Here is a 17,430-nt window from a genome sequence, read left to right as displayed (position 1 = left end):
CATAACTGTTATTAATAATATGTATTTATAACATCCCATAGATCCATCTTACCTTACAACGGTCCTACTTCTTCTTCCCTCCCTCCCTCTTTCCTTCCCTCCCTCCTTCCCCTTCCCTCCCTCCTTCCCTCCTTCCTTCCTTCCCTCCTTTCTTTTCTCCTTCTCTCCTTCCCTCCTTCCTTCCTTCCCTCCTTTCTTTTCTCCTTCTCTCCTTCCTTTCCTCCTTCCTTCCCTCCTTTCTTCTCTCCTTCTCTTCTTCCTTCCCTCCCTCCTTCCCCTTCCCTCCTTCTCTCCTTCCCTCTTTCCTTCCCTCCTTCCTTCCTTCCCTCCTTTCTTTTCTCCTTCTCTCCTTCCTTTCCTCCTTCCTTCCCTCCTTTCTTCTCTCCTTCTCTTCTCTCCTTCTCTTCTTCCTTCCCCTTCCCTCCTTCCCTCCTTCCTTTTCTCCTTCTCTCCTTCCTTTCCTCCTTCCTTCCCTCCTTTCTTCTCTCCTTCTGTTCTTCCTTCCCTCCCTCCTTCCCCTTCCCTCCTTCCCTCCTTCCTTCCTTCCCTCCTTTCTTTTCTCCTTCTCTCCTTCCTTTCCCCCTTCCTTTCCTCCTTCCTTCCCTCCTTTCTTCTCTCCTTCTCTTCTTCCTTCCCTCCTTCCTTCCCTCCAGAAAGAGAGTTTCTGAGAGCGCTAATGATCAGAGACAAACCCTCCCATTCCCCCAACGTTCAGCCAGAACTGAAGAAGTTTCCTGGGTGAGGAGTGAAACCCCTTCAAGGAAAAACCAAGGAAGTCCAGTTTCCTCTTGAAAAAGCACCTTTGGGACAACGGGGGATAAGACGGACAGGTGCCGGCTGTTGCCCCGTCTTCATCCAAGAGACCCAGGGCTCCGCGTTCGAATTGGGAAGGAATATCAGCGGTTGGAGATTGGAGAGGCGAACAAGAATCTTCCTGGGCCACAAATTAAAATTCACGCCTGCAATCCTGGCTGTCGCTCCGGGTGCTTTGATTTAAATAGAATTTAAATGGGAGCCGAAAGGTTTATTCTGCAGCTCCTCTGCTGGTATTAAGTTCAAGTAGAGAAACCTGTTCAAATGAGTCTCCTCCGTTTCCTGGTCTTCTTTCATGCCCAGATGAAAAGGGTATTTATCTCCCGAAGAACTTTGAAGTCGGCAGTTCCAGGCAGAGGCCAGCTTGCAAAGAGGGCTAATGAATCCCAACGTTGTCTTTCTCGTGAAGTTCTCTCGCAACCCAGCTACAAAGAGCTTGCCAAGCCTTTAATTTTCAAACCTTTGTTCTTGAAAAGTGTAACTTTTAAATGGAAATCGAGTTAAATCGAGTTGATTTAAATCAAGCCGAGGTGGCGCAGTGGTTAGGGTGCAGTACTGCAGGCCACTTCAGCTGACTGTTATCTGCAGTTCGGCGGTTCTAATCTCACCGGCTCAAGGTTGACTCAGCCTTCCATCCTTCCGAGGTGGGTGAAATGAGGACCCGGATTGTTGTTGGGGGTGATATGCTGACTCTGTAAACTGCTTAGAGAGAGCTGAAAGCCCTATGAAGCGGTATATAAGTCTAACTGCTATTGCTATTGCTTTTTAGTCGTAATTTAAATCATGATTTAAATCCAGTTGGTTTAAATCAAATCCACCCTGGGCAAGGAAATTCGTCAAATGGGGCAAAAAAAACCTCACTTCACATACATTTTTCCCTTAGCCACAGAATCCGTTTCGGGGCTCAGGTGTGATTGTGATGGGGGGACCCCCGCTGGATTTCCTCGCAGACCCCCCCGCCCCAAGGGAGGCTCCCTTACCTTTTCAGCTTCATGTAACTTTCGTTGGCTGCTGGCCGGCATTCTGCTCGCTGGACCACGATTCCTTCCAGGGAGAGTTTTTCTGGAAGAGAGAGAGGCCTGGATTAGCACCGAGACCCACGAAACGAAAGGACACTTTTGCTTTTGTAAAATACAGGCAGTCCTCAGCTTACAACAGTTCGTTTACTGACCGTTGGAAGTTACGCCGGCACTGGGGAAAGCGGCTTATATGACTGTTTTGCGCACTTAACGACCCTTGTGGTCGCGTGATCCAAATTCGGACGCTCGGCAACTGACTCGTATTTATGACGGCCGTAGCGTCCCAGGGTCACGTGACACACACACACACACACCCGTTTGCGACCTTCCGACGGGCAAAGTCAATGGGGAAGCTGGATTCACTTAAAGACCGTAAGCGACTGACGGAACAACCGCCACCATTCGCTTAACAATTATGGCAAGGAAGGTTGTGAAAACGGGCAAAGCTTCACTTCACAAATGTCTCGCTTAACGACAGAAATCTGGGGCTCAGTTGTGGTCGTAAGTCGAGGGCTGCTTATACGTCTCCCGAAAGACTCTTCTCAGGATTTTGGGGGAATTGTTCTATTTTGGGTTGATACAGAACGGGCTTATTGAAGAATTCTGATGAAATAAACCCATTATAAATAACCCAACGTTATAAAAAGAATCAGTCTGCTTTCCCGTGCGCAGGTACGCCAGCTGCACCGAACTAGAAATACGGTGTTTCCGTGAAGGTGATGCCAGCACACGCGGCTTGGCTCCACCAGAAAAAACAGGACTAAAGTAGCATAATTCACAGAAAGGATTTCAATCTTAATATAGCAGCTATTCATGAGGTTCCTGGATACTATTTGCAGGGAAAGGAATCTACATTTTAAAAATAAATAAATTGCTAATTCAATCTGCTAAGATGCACGCTAACTTCCTTGTACCGAGCTAATGAATAAAACACACGGAATTAATTCACATGACTAAAGATAAAAGTTTGGAAACTGGAAATGTTGCATGCGTATCCTATTTCAGTATATTTGGTTTTATATATTATAATATATACATACAGAGAGAGACAGAGACAGAGAGAGAGACAAAGAGACAGACAGAGAGAGTTTTACACAGTTTATTGGCAAAAGTAACTGACAAGAGGCTGGGAGAAAACCAATCCATGATGAGAAAGGATGCAGAGGAATGAATTCATTAACATGTACTTAAAACAAAGGGAGAAAGCCCATTCTGTGTGGTCTGGGGGTGAAACAGCTGGGCTCTCAGTGGGGAGACCTGGATTCTAGCTCTCTCTTAGGCAATGAACTGGCTCCGTGACTTTGCTGAAAATCATGGACCACTTTTGACCCTACTGCAAAGTGTGGATTGGTGGTTAGAGAAGGGTTTTTTCCTTTTCTTGTTTTGACTTCCCAGTCTAGGGCTGGGAGTGGATGACCATCCCAAAAAAGCTTTGTGTGTGTGTGCGCGCGCGTGCGTGCGCGCAAGCTTGTGTATGTATGTATGTATGTATGTATGTATGTATGTATGTATGTATGTGTATGTATGTATAGAGCAGTGTTTCTCAACCTTAGCAACTTGAAGATGTCTGGACTTCAACTCCCAGAATTCCCCAGCCAGCAAATGCTGGCTGGGGAATTCTGGGAGTTGAAGTCCGGACATCTTCAAGTTGCCAAGGTTGAGAAACACTGGTATAGAGAGACAATGCAATGACAGAGTTGGAAGGGACCCTGGAGGTCTTCTAGTCCAACCCTGCCTAGGCCGGAAACCCTATACTGTTTCAGGCAAATGGCTATCCAACATCTTCTTAAAGACTTCCAGTGTTGGGGCATTCACAACTTCTGGAGGCAAGTTGTTCCATTGATTAATTGTTCCAACTGTCAGGAAATTTCTCCTCAGTTCTAAGTTGCTTCTCTCCTTGGTTAGTTTCCACCCATTGCTTCTTGTCCTACCCTCAGGTGCTTTGGAGAATAGCTTGACTCCCTCTTCTCTGTGGCAGCCCCTGAGATATTGGAAGACTGCTATCATGTCTCCCCTGGTCCTTCTCTTCATTAAACTAGACATTCTCAGTTCCTGCAACCGTTCTTCATATGTTTTGGTCTCCAGTCCCCTAGTCCTCTTTGTTGCTCATCTCTGAACTCTTTCTAGAGTCTCCATTCTTTTCTACATCGTGGTGACCAAAACTGGATGCCGTATTCCAAGTGTGGCCTTCCCAAGGCCTTATAAAGTGGTATTAACACTTCACGTGATCTTGATTCCATCCCTCTGTTGATGCAGCCTAGAACTGTGTTGGCTTTTTTGGCAGCTGCTGCACACGGCTGGCTCCTATTTAAGTGGTTGTCCACTAATACTCCAAGATCCCTCTCACAGTTACTACAAGGTGTGTATATAGGTGTGTGTACACACACACAAACAGAGAGAGAGAGAGAGAGAGAGAGAGAGAGAGAGAGAGGAGAGGGAGAGAGAGAGAGAGAGAGAGAGAAAGCTGGGAGTATTTATGATTTTGGGATGGAAACCTTTATATTATATACTGTCTTGGAGCAAATGTTGGCATTTTTGAAAAGTCAGCCTTTAAACAAACAAGTGAGTCACGATCTCCTCTCACCTTTCTCCACACCTGAAGTGTTGCTAAGGTGCCAGGCTCCTGGCATGCTTAAGGTTTGACCAACCGGTTTCTCCTATCCATAGAAACAGCCATCCCATTTGGACGGAATATAAAACCCATCCGTCAAATATCTCCCCGTAAATCAAAAATTGCAGTAAAGTCCTTTCCCCCCCCACCATTGCAATTTGCAGGCAAAGCGTGGCTTCCTGTCGTAAATAACAACCCCCCCAGACGCCCCTGTTGTCAGGCTGTTGGGAAGCAAATCCCCAACCCTGGGAATGGCATTTAAATCCACACTGATTTGATACGGATTTCAAAGAAGCCAGCCTGCTGGATTTCAATATTTTCACTGCTGCCTTTGTGTAGGAAGATGCCCAGCCAACAATAGAGATTGCAAAGCTCTGGAAAACCCCAGTCCATCTTCTTAAGGGTTGTGTTTGTTGTTGTTGTTCCTCAGAATGCTGATGAATGCCTTAAAAAATATATATTTTGGAAAGCTGTTGCACAACACGGAATATTACCCAGATGTGCTCTTTTATTTCACCGTCCCCCAGATCTGGGTTTCAGCCGTAAGGTGGCATGGTGGGCATTCCACTTCCTCACTTCCCTGCATCCCAGAAAAATCTACCTTTATAATGTCAATTCCGGGGACTTCAAAAGGAAAAGGAAACCCCACTTTTCTTTCCCTCCCTTCCCTCCCCTCCATCCTCCTCTTACCCTCACACGGTTAAATGCAAATTCAGCTTCCCAGACCTCTTCCTTGGAGCAACGCAGGAACAGCAGCACAGACAGTTCCTACGCCACCTACTGCAAAACTGTGCTGACAAGCTCATGCGAGGCTTAGCGCACCTCCTTGCCAGCGTGCTTCCCCCGGGCTGAATCGAGGGCTTCTCGGAAAGGCATCTCCCTCCTGCACCGAGCCACAGAGAGGGGGGCCAAGGCGAGACGGACAGGTGGGCCATCCTAGCCATCATCAGAGCAACCCGTGCCAAGAAACCCAGCGGGGCGAGATGGAGAACGAGAAAAAAGGCAGCAGCGCGTCGTCGGAAGGCAGGGGCCAAGGCAAGCATCCCAACATGTCTCCGGTGACTCTCAACGTGGGGGGCTACCTCTACGTTACGCAGAGGCAAACGCTCACCAAATACACGGACTCCTTTTTGGAAAGAGTGGTCAACGGGAGAAGCCCGTGCCCGTCAGACGCGGAGGGCCACTTCTTCGTCGACAGAGACGGTCTCCTCTTCAGGCATGTCCTGAACTTCCTGAGGAACGGGGAGCTGCTCCTCCCCGAGGGCTTTAAGGAAAACCAACTGCTGGCCCAGGAGGCCGAATTTTTCCAGCTTCCCCTCCTGGGGGAGGCGGTGTGAAAGCCAAGTGGGAGAAGGAGCAGCTGGCATCCCGGGAGGCCACCTTCCTGGAGATCACCGACAGCCACGACCGGGCCCAGGGCCTGAGGATTTTCTGCAACGCGCCCGATTTCATCGCCAAAATCAAATCGCGCATTGTTTTGGTCTCCAAAAGCCGGCTGGACGGTTTCCCCGAAGAGTTCTCCGTCTCTTCCAACATCATCCAGTTCAAATACTTCATCAAGTCGGAGAACGGGACTCGGCTGGTTCTGAAGGAAGACAACACTTTCGTCTGCACCTTGGAGACGCTCAAGTTCGAAGCCATCATGATGGCGCTCAAGTGCGGCTTCCGACTGCTGACCAGCCTGGATTGCTCCAAAGGGTCGATTGTTCACAGCGATGCCCTCCACTTCATCAAGTAATTACTCCTCCTCCTCCTCCTCCTCCTCCTCTCCACCCTGGGACCAAAAAAGGGACACGAGCATGCAGCCTGTAAATCTCCGTAAAACTTCCAAACGTCGCCACACGGTTTATCTGGCTCTGCCAATCCCAGAGCACTGCTGCTAACAAATCCGTGAGAACTCATGGTATGTAAAATGGTAAACAAACGAAATTCCACCTGCCAGTTCATTGTGTCCGTTTTCATCACAACCAGCGTAATAATAATAATAGTTTTTTTAAAAAAAGATGTTTTATTAGATGTGATGGGAATCGAAGTGAATGCTGAAGCAAATGTGTCTGCTTGGTTCTGCTTTGATCAGCCGGAGGCTGGTGATGGAACAGGTTGGTCTGCCTTTCGGGGGGGTGGCCAGGAGGCCTGGCTTCTTGCTCAAGAATGATAAAAATGCTTTCTCTTTCTGACTTGTTCTTTATCTTCCTGGGATGATGCTGGTTCAAGAGGAAAAATGGTTCGGCTTTGCATTGGTTGAAATGTTACAATATGCAGAGTGGTTGCAGGAACTGGGTAGGTCTGGTCTAATGAAAAGAAGGACTAGGGGAGACATGATAGCAGACTTCCAATATCTCAGGGGTTGCCCCAAAGAAGAGGGAGTCAAACTATTCTCCAAGGCACCTGAGGGTAGAACAAGAAGCAATGGGTGGAAACTAATCAAGGAGAGAAGCAACTTAGAACTAAGGAGGAATTTCCAGACAGTTAGAACAATTAATCAGTGCAACAACTTGCCTCCAGAAGTTGTGAATGCTCCAACACTGGACGTTTTTAAGAAGAGACTGGACAACTATTTATCTGGAATGGTATAGGGTCTCCTGCTTCAGCAGGGGGGTGGACTAGAAGACCTCCAAGTTCCCTTCCCACTCTGCTATCCTGTAAATCATGCTGTAAGATCTAAAATACAGCGAGGTTTAAAATGGTACTCAGACATCCAATTTAACTAGCAATACAGAAGGTGCCACATCATGTAGAGTTGAGGGTGTCATATTTGAACTACCAAAACAGTAGGAGAAAAGGGAAGGGGAGGAAAAATCTAATCTCTTTATAATCTTGGTCTTTCAGAGGACAATTTAGATAATCAACAGAGACAAAACTGTTTAGAATTCCAGAATAGGAGACTTGGATATCCATCGTCTTTTACATTTTCAAAACCCTTTTATCTTTTTGAAAATACACGCATTCGTGCCAAAATAAGGGGAGGGGGGGAAATCTAGTTAACTCCGCAGAGGAGACAGCTACCTATAGTAAGATGTGAGGCGCATGTCACACCTCAACAACCTCAGTATCTAACAAGACAACTAGATTTTCAATTACACGTTGCCCTGGGGGTTGATAGGAAGGTGTGAACAAGGTCCTCCCTCCACGTCATAACTTCATTTCCTTTCTTTAAATCTCACATTTTTCTGTCCAAATTTATAGCGATAAAGCATTCTGTTTTGTTTTGTTTTAACCAACACAGAGCTAAAAGTTACCCTAGTCCGGCATTTCTATGTACTACGATTTGCAATTATTTCTGTCGTGTGTGTTTCGGAGTTGAATTCTCTCCAGGGTGGCTTAAGAGTAATCTGCTAATATATTAATCCGCTCAAACGATTAGCAAGTTATAAACATCTGGATTTTTTTAACTTAGGATGGGCTGGCTGTGTGTGTGTGGGGGGGAGAAGCCCCAGATTATGTTCTCACCTGTCTCCTCTTCCAACAATCCCCATTTCCCAATAAAAAGGCCCCATGGACAATGGTTCTCGCAATCGCTGGGGAGGCCGCAGCGAGTGTGTCTGTGAACGCTTTGCTGGCGTTCGCTCACACGTTGCATCACAAGATGTCGTCATTGCCCTGTGACACAGCCGGTCCTTGACTTACGGCCATAACTGAGCCCAGCATTTTTGTTCCCTAGTGAGAAATTCGTCTGAGTGAGTTTTGCCTCGTTTTACAACCGTTCTTGCCATGGTTTGAGTGAATCACCACGGCAGCTGCGCTGGCTTCTGCGTTGCCTTTGAGGGCCTGGAGGTGGCAGAAGGGGATCGGGTGGCCCCGGGGCCCCGTTGCAACTGTGAAAAGTACATGCCAGTTGCCAAGAGTCTGGATTTTGATCAGGGGATTTACGGGGAGGCTGCAAAAAGTCCTAAATGTGAAAAAACAACCTTTTTTCAGTGCCATTATAATTGAAGGGTCACTAAATTAATGGTTGTAAGTTGAGGACTTTCTGGACAGGTGGCTTCCTGACTTACTGCTGAGTCTCAACTGTGAAGTTCAGCTTCCATTTCCAAATCCATTCAGCAGCTGACAACCCGCACATTTTGTTTCGTCATAAACTAGCTAAATTACAGTGTTTCTCAACCTTGGTGACTTTAAGTCCTGTGGACTTCAACTCCCAGAATTCCCCAGCCAGCTATGCTGGCTGGGGAATTCTGGGAGTTGAAATCCACAGGACTTAAAGTCACCAAGGTTGAGAAACACTGAGCTAAAAGAACGGCAGCCATTTGCCCCGAGCACAGGGCTCTTTTCTCCCTCGCTTATATTGTTATTTTTACAAACAGCCCAAGGGGCCAAAGATATCCAACACACGTCCCTACTACTACTTTCCTCAGACAACAACAACCCTGTGGGTTGAGGTGAGAGAGAGAGAGGGACTGGCCCCAAGGCCCGCCAGCCAGCCTTCATGCCTAGGACTAGAACTCCCAGTCTCCTGGTGGTTGGCCCAAAGACACCCAGGCGGCTTTCACGGCTAAAGCAGCAAACGCCCAGTCTCCTAGAGATTGGTCCAAAGACACCCAGGCGGCTTTCATAGGTACGGCAGAACTAGAACTCCCAGACTCCTGACGATTGGCCCCAAAGTCACCCAGCAGGCTTTCATGACTAAGGCAGAACTAGAACTCCCAGTCTCTTAGTGATTGGTCCAAAGACACCCAGCTGGCTTTCAAGGCTAAAGCAGCACTAGAACATCCAGTCTCCTAGTGATTGGTCCAAAGACACCCAGGCGGCTTTCATAGGTACGGCAGAACTATAACTCCCAGTCTCTTATTGATTGGTCCAAAGACACCCAGGTGGCTTTCATAGGTACGGCAGAACTAGAACTCCCAGTCTCTTAGAGATTGGTCCAAAGACACCAGGTGGCTTTCATAGGTACGGCAGAACTAGAACTCCCAGTCTCCTGATGATTGGCCCCAAAGTCGCTCAGCCGGCTTTCATGGCTAAGGCAGAACTAGAACTCCCAGTCTCCTGGTGATTGGTCCAAAGACACCAAGCAGGCTTTCATAGCTATGGCAGAACTAGAACTCCCAGTCTCTTAGAGATTGGTCCAAAGACACCCCGGCGGCTTTCACAGGTACAGCAGAACTAGAACTCCCAGACCCCTGACGATTGGCCTCAAAGACACCAAGCAGGCTTTCACAGCTAAGGCAAAACTAGAACTCCCAGTCTCCTGTTGATTGGCCTGAAGCCACCCAGCCAGCTTTCCTAGAACGATTCCAGCTTAGATGAGAAGCGTAGGTACCAGTCCTCAGAAGAGGACTCTGGCGTTCAGGAACATAAATGACGAAAGAAGAGCAGGGAGAGGGGTAGAGAAAAGGGATCCACCACACTCCACAAAAGACGGAGACATTTTTGTCACTTGCTTCAGCCCAGGAGCCTTGAGTCGGTGGGGCAGCCCTACCTCCCTGTCTCTGGAGCAAATTTGACACCCACAACACGGCCGATTGTACATCGGGAGAATGAAAAACAAAGAACGGGGTCTCAAAAGTTTTAAGATTTATAGGGTGCGATGCCAGATACACACATACTCCTCAAACCATGTTTTGTGCAGCCAGAAGCTAACTTCAGAACACCTTCGTTAAATCATGGTTTGGCATTCACACTCTGGGCCACGATTTCAGCCGGTTCCACCACAAATCCGCAGTAGACTAAAGCGCGCTCGACGAAAGCGCGTACGTGACGTCATCACAGCGCGATGAAAACGGCACGCTGTGAGCGGTAAATTTAAAATTAACGCGAAAACCTTACCCTAACCCCCCAAACCTAACCCTAAACCTAACCCTAAGCCTAACCCTTAACCTAACCCTAAACCTAACCCTAACGCTTAATGTAACCCTAACCCTAACCCTAACCCTTAACCTAACCGTAACCCTAACCCTTAACCTAACGCTAAATCTAACGCTAACCCTTAACCTAACCCTAAACCTAACCCTAACGCTTAACGTAACCCTAAACCTAACCCTAACCCTTAACCTAACCCTAACCCTAACCCTAACCCTTACCTTTATGTGAATCGGCTTGCTTTAATTTTATTTTAATTTTAATTTAATTTATTTTTAATTTTATTTGTCGCGCTGCTGATGACGTCACGTACGCGCTTTGATCGGGCGCGCTTTAGTGGACCGCGGTTTTGACGGGTCACGTTTCAGCCAACCAAGTCTTTTATCCTACAGGCGTTAAGCTTACTTCTCTTTCGGAAACCACACACTGCAGAGAACTAGCATTCTGGAAAGAGTTGTGAGCAAACAATACAGGAAAAGGGTTGTGTAATTAACAGGTTCTGCATTCTCTGCTATTAGTTAATTTCCCGATTCGAGAAACGAATAGAGTGTCAATGTTTAAAAAAAACTAGTTTCCCACTTTTTTTTAATTGTAAAAAAAGGGGGAAAAAATTGGTTCACCATCTGTTGCCTTCTCCTACTGTTATTCATCCTACTTTCTGACGGGAATCTGGGATTAATGGCCACCAGAGGACTAGATCTCAAGATAACATACGATGAAGGGTTGGGGGGCTCTCCAAGACCCCCCCCCCAATGCGGTGGTATCTTCACCTATCTTTGTAACCCTCTGTATCTTGGTTTATATTCACACTTTGATGGAGCGACAGCAGACCGGAATTCAGGAAAAGTAGACAAGAAGAAAGCATGTCGGAATATCTCTAGGATTAAATGCCTCACCAGGCTGCAGGTTTCGCTTCGTCCAAACGCATATTCGTCAATCAAAGTCACCTCTTCCTTGCACCAAAAGACACGGCGTGCCAGGAAAAATCTGAGCCTGGTTTCTTGCCACTCTGCTGGGTTCTACATTAGGACAATTAGCCGGTGGAACGGCTGGCCACCAGATGTTGTGGCTGCTCCATCGCTGGAGGTCTTTAAGAAGAGACTGGGCAGCCATTTGACTGAAATGGTATAGGGTCTCCTTGAGCAGGGGGTTGGACTAGAAGACCTCTAAGGTCCCTTCTGAACTCTGTTATCCTGTATGATAGTGTCTCCTGCTTGAGCAGGGGGTTGGACTAGAAGACCTCCGAGGTCCCTTCTGACTCTGTTATTCTTTTGGGGGGCCTCATCTGGAAACTGCACCAAGAGCTGCAGGCCGGGTGAAGTGATCCCTTGGGATCTAGCATGGCTGGCTGGGGAATTCTGGGAGTTGAAGTCCACAAGTCTTAAAGATGTCACAGTTGGAAACCCCGGTCCACATAAAAATTAGTATGCATCTTTGGCTTGTATGGTATGGCTGTATGATGATTCTTCTCATCTTCTCTATTACTTTCTCTTTTTATGATTATTATTACTTCGCTGTTCTGCATGTACACTGAGAGCTTCTGCATTGGAGACAAATTCCTTGTGTGTCTAATCACACTTGACCAAATAAAGTATTATTCTGTTCTGTTCTGTTCTGTTCTATTAATTCTACTCCCTTTTTCCTTTTCCCTTCTGTTCTCTTCATTCTAGTTCCTTTTCCCTTTTCCTTTCCCTAAACTTTCCTTATTCTGTTCTGTTCTGTTCTATTTTTATTCTATTCTATTCTATTCTATTCTGCATTTGGTTCTGTTCTATTCCAATCTATATTCTCTTCTCTTCCCTTTCCTTCTTCATTCTCTTCTCTTCATTTTAGTCCCTTTTCCCTTTCCCTAAACCTTCCTTATTCTGTTCTGTTCTGTTGTTCTATTCCATTCCATTCCATTATTCTACTCTATTCTGCATTTTGTTCTGTTCTATTCCAATCTATATTCTCTTCCCTTTCTTTCTTCGTTCTCTTCATTCTAGTCCCTTTTCCCTTCCTTATCCTATCCTATTCTATTCTATTCTATTCTGCATTTTGTTCTATTCTATTCCAATCTATATTCTCTTCCCTTCCCTTCTTCATTCTCTTCTCTTCCCCTTTCTCTTCTCATCCTATCCTATCCCTCCCTACCCTAAGGATGACACCTCAATGAGGATGGTGGCTTGCCTCAATACCTCAAAGGGTGGCTTGAGGAAGTGTCAATGGACTCTTGAGTCCCATCTGGCATTAGAAAGAATATGCCATGGCAACCAAATAGAGAAATCTGCTTAATTCTTCCTACTAACACCCCCCCCCCAAAACAAACCCAAATCTGAAACCAGTGAATTCTTTGGATTTTAATTTGAGGCCAACAGTTGTCATAGAGAAGCCATCGCAGAGGGAAATTGAAGTGGAGTGCTTGAGGCTTATTTGACAATAATTACTCAACTCTGTAATTAGCGGAGGGGAATGCACAATGGTGGCAAATTGAGGGCAGAGAGGCAGCTCACCGTCTCTTCCAGCAAAAGAGACAAGCATTCCCTGCCAACGGGATTCCATCTACCCAACTTTCAAACTGCCGAATTCCGCTATCTGGAAAAAATGCATCATTACGGGCTGAGGGGGACAAAAAGGATAAAAATATACAGAAGCGAGATTCCTTGAAAATATAAAAGTGTCGGGAATGTCAATCCTCATCATGTACCTGGGACTGAGAGGTTCATGAGAAGTTCTCGCAGCTCGTGAGAAGCTTACAAGAGTAAACTCAAAATACGTTCACGGCTTGAAGCCCAGCATCATCGTGGTCCATGTTCTCAAAGGACCACCGGGCCAGGACTAGAGATGCCTTCAAAAAGATTCCTCTACTGTTTAGAGCCCAAAGGTGCTTTCTTTCAAAAGGCAACTGGGCTTTTTATGTTTTGCTTTGAAGACATTTCACATCTGTCTACGGAGATTCTCCGTCATCCAGGTCCTGGTTGTCCCAAAGGTGCTTTTTTTTCAAGAGGCAACTGGATTTTCTTGGTTATTCTTTGAAAGACGTTTCACTCCTCATCCAAGACGCTTCCTCAGCTTCTTCAACTTCAGAGAAAAACCAGAAAGTCCAGCTGCCTCTTGGAAAAGAAAGCTTTGGGGACGTTTCGCTTCTCACCCAAGGAGCTTCTTCAGCTCTGACTGGATGGTGGAGAATGGAAGGATTTCAATTTCTTGCAGTCATATCAAGGGTGGGTTTCAACCGGTTCGCGGCGGTCCCCGCGAACCGGTTGGTCGGCGAACCCGGAAGTAAGTAACTTCCGAGAACGGCGAAGGGCCCACCCGCCCGCCCGCGCTCCTTACCCAGTTTCGACGAGTTCTGCGCTTCCACGCATGCGCAGGACGCATACAGCGCCTGCGCGATCCTCCAGGAGCAGCTGGAGCATCGCACAGACGCTAGTACGCATGCGTGCACCGTGCGCGTGCACGAGGACGCCGCCGGGCCCGTTCCAACCAAACCGGTTGGAACAGGGCGAGAAACCCACCCCTGAGTCATCTGGTTGCTAGCCCTCCCTCTGAGAGTCATTTGGAGGTTTATCTGTGCCCTCGGCGGGTCACCTGACTCCTGAAGTCTGCAATTCCTCTGGGAATCCGTTCATACTCCTGCACCATTCGAAAGGTGTCTCTCGTGGCCTTCCGAAAAGCTGTTAAAAACCTGGCTATTCCGGCAGGCCTGGGGCTGTTGACCTCACTGCTGAGGTCCAGCCCCAACCAGATTGGGTGCATGGGTAATGTTTTAAACTGTTTTCCTTTGTTTTTTTATTAAATTACTCTTCTTTTCGCTTTGTAAGCCGCCCGGAGTCCTCCGGGATTGGGCGGCCTAGAAATCCACTAAATAAATAAATAAATCCCAAAGTGCAAAATGTCTAACAGAGATTCTCCGTCCTCCAAGTCACGGTTGTCCCAAAGGTGCTTTTTCAAGAGGCAACTGGACTTTCTGGTTTTTTTCCTTGAAGGTGTTTCGCTTCTCATCCAAGAAGCTTCTCCAGTTCTGAAGCTTCTTGGATGAGAAGGGAAACATCTTCAAGGAAAAAACGAAGTCCATCTGCCTTCTGAAAGAAGGAACCTTTGGGACAACCAGACCTGGACGACAGAGAATCTCCATAGATATACTCTTCAGATGATTAATTCTTCCATCCGAAGCGGTACCTTCCTCAGCCTGCATTGGAGGCCTGTATCAGTAAAAGGAACATGGGAAGGGAAATGCAGGCCGTTCCACCACAAAACCGCGGTAGACTAAAGCGCGTGTGACTAAAGCGCGGTGACAAAACCGCACCGTCAAAACCGCGCGACAACAGCGCGCCGACAGAAGCGCGCTGTAACATAACCCTAAAAATAACCCTAAACCTAACGCTAAACCTAACGCTAAACCTAACCCTAAACCTAACCCTAAACCTAACGCTAAACCTAACCCTAAACCTAACGCTAAACCTAACGCTAAACCTAACCCTAAACCTAACCCTTAACCTAACCCTAAACCTAACCCTAAACCTAACCCTAAACCTAACCCTTGATTTACAACAGTTCGCTTAGAGACTGTTCAAAGTTATAAAAAAGGGACTTCATCATTATCATCACCGCAACTTTTTAAATCTTTCAGGCTTGGGGGGGGGGGAAAAAACCCATCATGCAATTTTTGCTTCTTTTGGCTCTTCCATTTTTCCTCTACTTTTTATCGACGGCTGTTTTTAAGTTTTTAGCGGTTACATTTCATTTGTGTTTTGCTTCCCGGATTTAACTTCCCTTCTAGGAACCATTATTAGGCGGTGCAGAAAGGGTCATAAATAAAGACTGGAAAATATACTCTGAAAAGGTATCAGGAAGGGAAAAGAGTTTTATTTTTGGTATATCTAGAAATATTTTTTCAATCGTTACTTCCCAGGGCTGAGATAATGTACAATTTCAATAAATGATTCTAACACTGCAATTTATTCTTGACTGTAGGATCCCCTCAAAGAGCATTTGCTGCAGAGAGCCGCCTAGAAATGCTATTCCTCTGAATTGATATATTATTAACTGTTCTGCCCCCCCCCCCCTTCACGGCTTGAGAACAAACGGCAAGGACAAATTTAAAGGAACTTTTCTTTATCAGTTTTCAGTTCAAACTGGCTTCGAGCCCAGAAATAACATAAATACAAGTCTCCGACAAGAATGCAAAACAAAAACTCTTACAAGCACTGCACTTCTTCCACAGTCTCCACAGATTCAGGTTTACATGAAACACCAAAGCACTTATCCAAGTGTAACAAGCATAAATCACGATTAATAATCAAGCAATGTTGTACCAAACAGGAAACACACGAAGGAACGTTGACTCCTGCAACTAAGGGCGTGGCAGCATCCGTCCTTTTATCTCCAAACTTGCTTCTAACCAGCCCCAGCTGCATAATGAATCTTGTATCCCGAAAAAACTCACAGCAGACATCTGCTGAGTCACAACAATTAACCTTTGTTCTTTAACAGAATAACAGAGTTGGAACGATCATTTGTCAGAAATAGTGCAGGGTGACAAGCGAAACATCTTCAAGAGGGGGGGAAAAAACAACTATCAAGAAAGTCCAATTGCCTTTTGGAAAAAGCACCTTTGGGACAGGTGGGCTGAAAACCATCCTGGTCTCCCCTGTTTTACCACCTTTCTTGCCACGGTTGTTAAGTGAATCACTGCAGCAGGTAAGTCAGTAACACGGTTGTTCTGGCTTTCCCCGTTGAATTTGCCTGTCGGAAGGTCGTAAAAAGGGGATCACCTGACCCTGGGACCCTTCAACCATCATAAATGTGAGTCAGTTGCCCAGCGTCTACCAGAATTCTCCAGCCAGCACAGCTTCTATTTCCTCCAAGTCTTAAAACTGTCAGGTTTGGGGAACCCTGATCTACAGGGACCAAGAGGAAGACCAATCGGAATATTTGGGCACCAACAATTTCAGAAATGCACAAATAACCAGAACTGAAATACTGAGTCCTTCAGAACCCAAACTTCGTTAACAGAAAATGTAAATCATTATTCATTTCACTCATAAATCATATCACTCATCTCCTCCCACTTATGACTGCAGGCCTGTACCTTTTTGTTGCTTGTATCCTTACGATTTATATTGATTGTTGTTTCCTGATTGCTCATTTGTATCCCATGACTATCATTAATTGATGTACCTGATGATTCTTGACGAATGTATTTTGTCTTTTTATGCACATTGAGAGCATCTGCACCAAAGACAAATTCTTTCTGTATCACACTTGGCCAATAAAGAATTCTATTCTATTCCTATTTCTATTCCTTATTCTATTCTATATTCTATTCTATTCCTATTTCTATTTTTTTCTATTTCTATTCCTTAGTCTATTCTATTCTATTCTATTCTATACTCTATTCTATTCTTCATTCGTCTATTGTATTCTATGGTATTTTATTTTAGTCTATTCTATTCTATTCTATTCTGTTCTATTCTTTTCTATTTCCTATTCTATTGTATTCTATTTTAGTCTATTCTATTCTATATTCTTTTCTATTCTATTCTTTTCTATTCTATTTTCTATTCTATTGTATTCTATTTTAGTGTACTCTATTCTATTCTGTTCTATATTCTTTTCTATTCTATTTTCTATTCTATTGTATTTTATTTTAGTGTATTCTATTCTATTCTGTTCTATTCTATATTCTTTTCTATTCTATTCTATTTTCTACTCTTTCTATTCTATTTTAGTCTATTCTATTCTATTCTGTTCTATATTCTTTTCTATTCTATTTTCTATTCTATTGTATTTTATTTTAGTGTATTCTATTCTATTCTGTTCTATTCTATATTCTTTTCTATTCTATTCTATTTTCTACTCTTTCTATTCTATTTTAGTCTATTCTATTCTATTCTGTTCTATATTCTTTTCTATTCTATTCTATTTTCATATTGTTTTCTATTTTAGCGTATTCTATTCTATTCTGTTCTATTCTATATTCTTTTCTATTCTTTTCTATTCTATTTCCTATTCTATTGTATTCTATTTTAGTGTATTCTATTCTATTGTTCTATTCTATATTCATTTCTATTCTTTTCTATTCTATTTCCTATTCTATTGTATTCTATTTTAGTGTATTCTATTCTATTCTATTCTGTTCTATTCTATATTCTTTTCTATTCTTTTCTATTCTATTTTCTATTCTATTTCCTATTCTATTGTATT

The 17,430-nt window shown here is 44.9% G+C and overlaps 2 protein-coding genes across 2 annotated transcripts in view; one reads left to right on the top strand and one right to left on the bottom strand.

Annotated features, from left to right (window-relative positions):
• Positions 1-17,430, bottom strand: part of GTF2F2 (general transcription factor IIF subunit 2) — a 59,223-nt gene that overhangs the window by 16,397 nt on the left and 25,396 nt on the right. Inside the window, exon 6 of the mRNA XM_032227006.1 lies at positions 1,794-1,875. Within this exon, the coding sequence (XP_032082897.1) occupies positions 1,794-1,875 (82 nt within the window). The remainder of the gene's footprint in view (positions 1-1,793; positions 1,876-17,430) is intronic.
• Positions 4,875-6,181, top strand: KCTD4 (potassium channel tetramerization domain containing 4). Its single transcript, XM_032226374.1, is given in 3 exon segments — positions 4,875-4,985; positions 5,277-5,774; positions 5,777-6,181. Coding segments are annotated over 3 exon segments (1,014 nt in total).

This window comes from Thamnophis elegans, chromosome 11 (genome assembly GCF_009769535.1).
Source record: "Thamnophis elegans isolate rThaEle1 chromosome 11, rThaEle1.pri, whole genome shotgun sequence".
In the NCBI taxonomy this organism is placed as follows: domain Eukaryota; kingdom Metazoa; phylum Chordata; class Lepidosauria; order Squamata; family Colubridae; genus Thamnophis; species Thamnophis elegans.
Note: the sequence above shows the minus strand (reverse complement) of the source record. Positions and strands in the feature narration are given on the sequence as shown.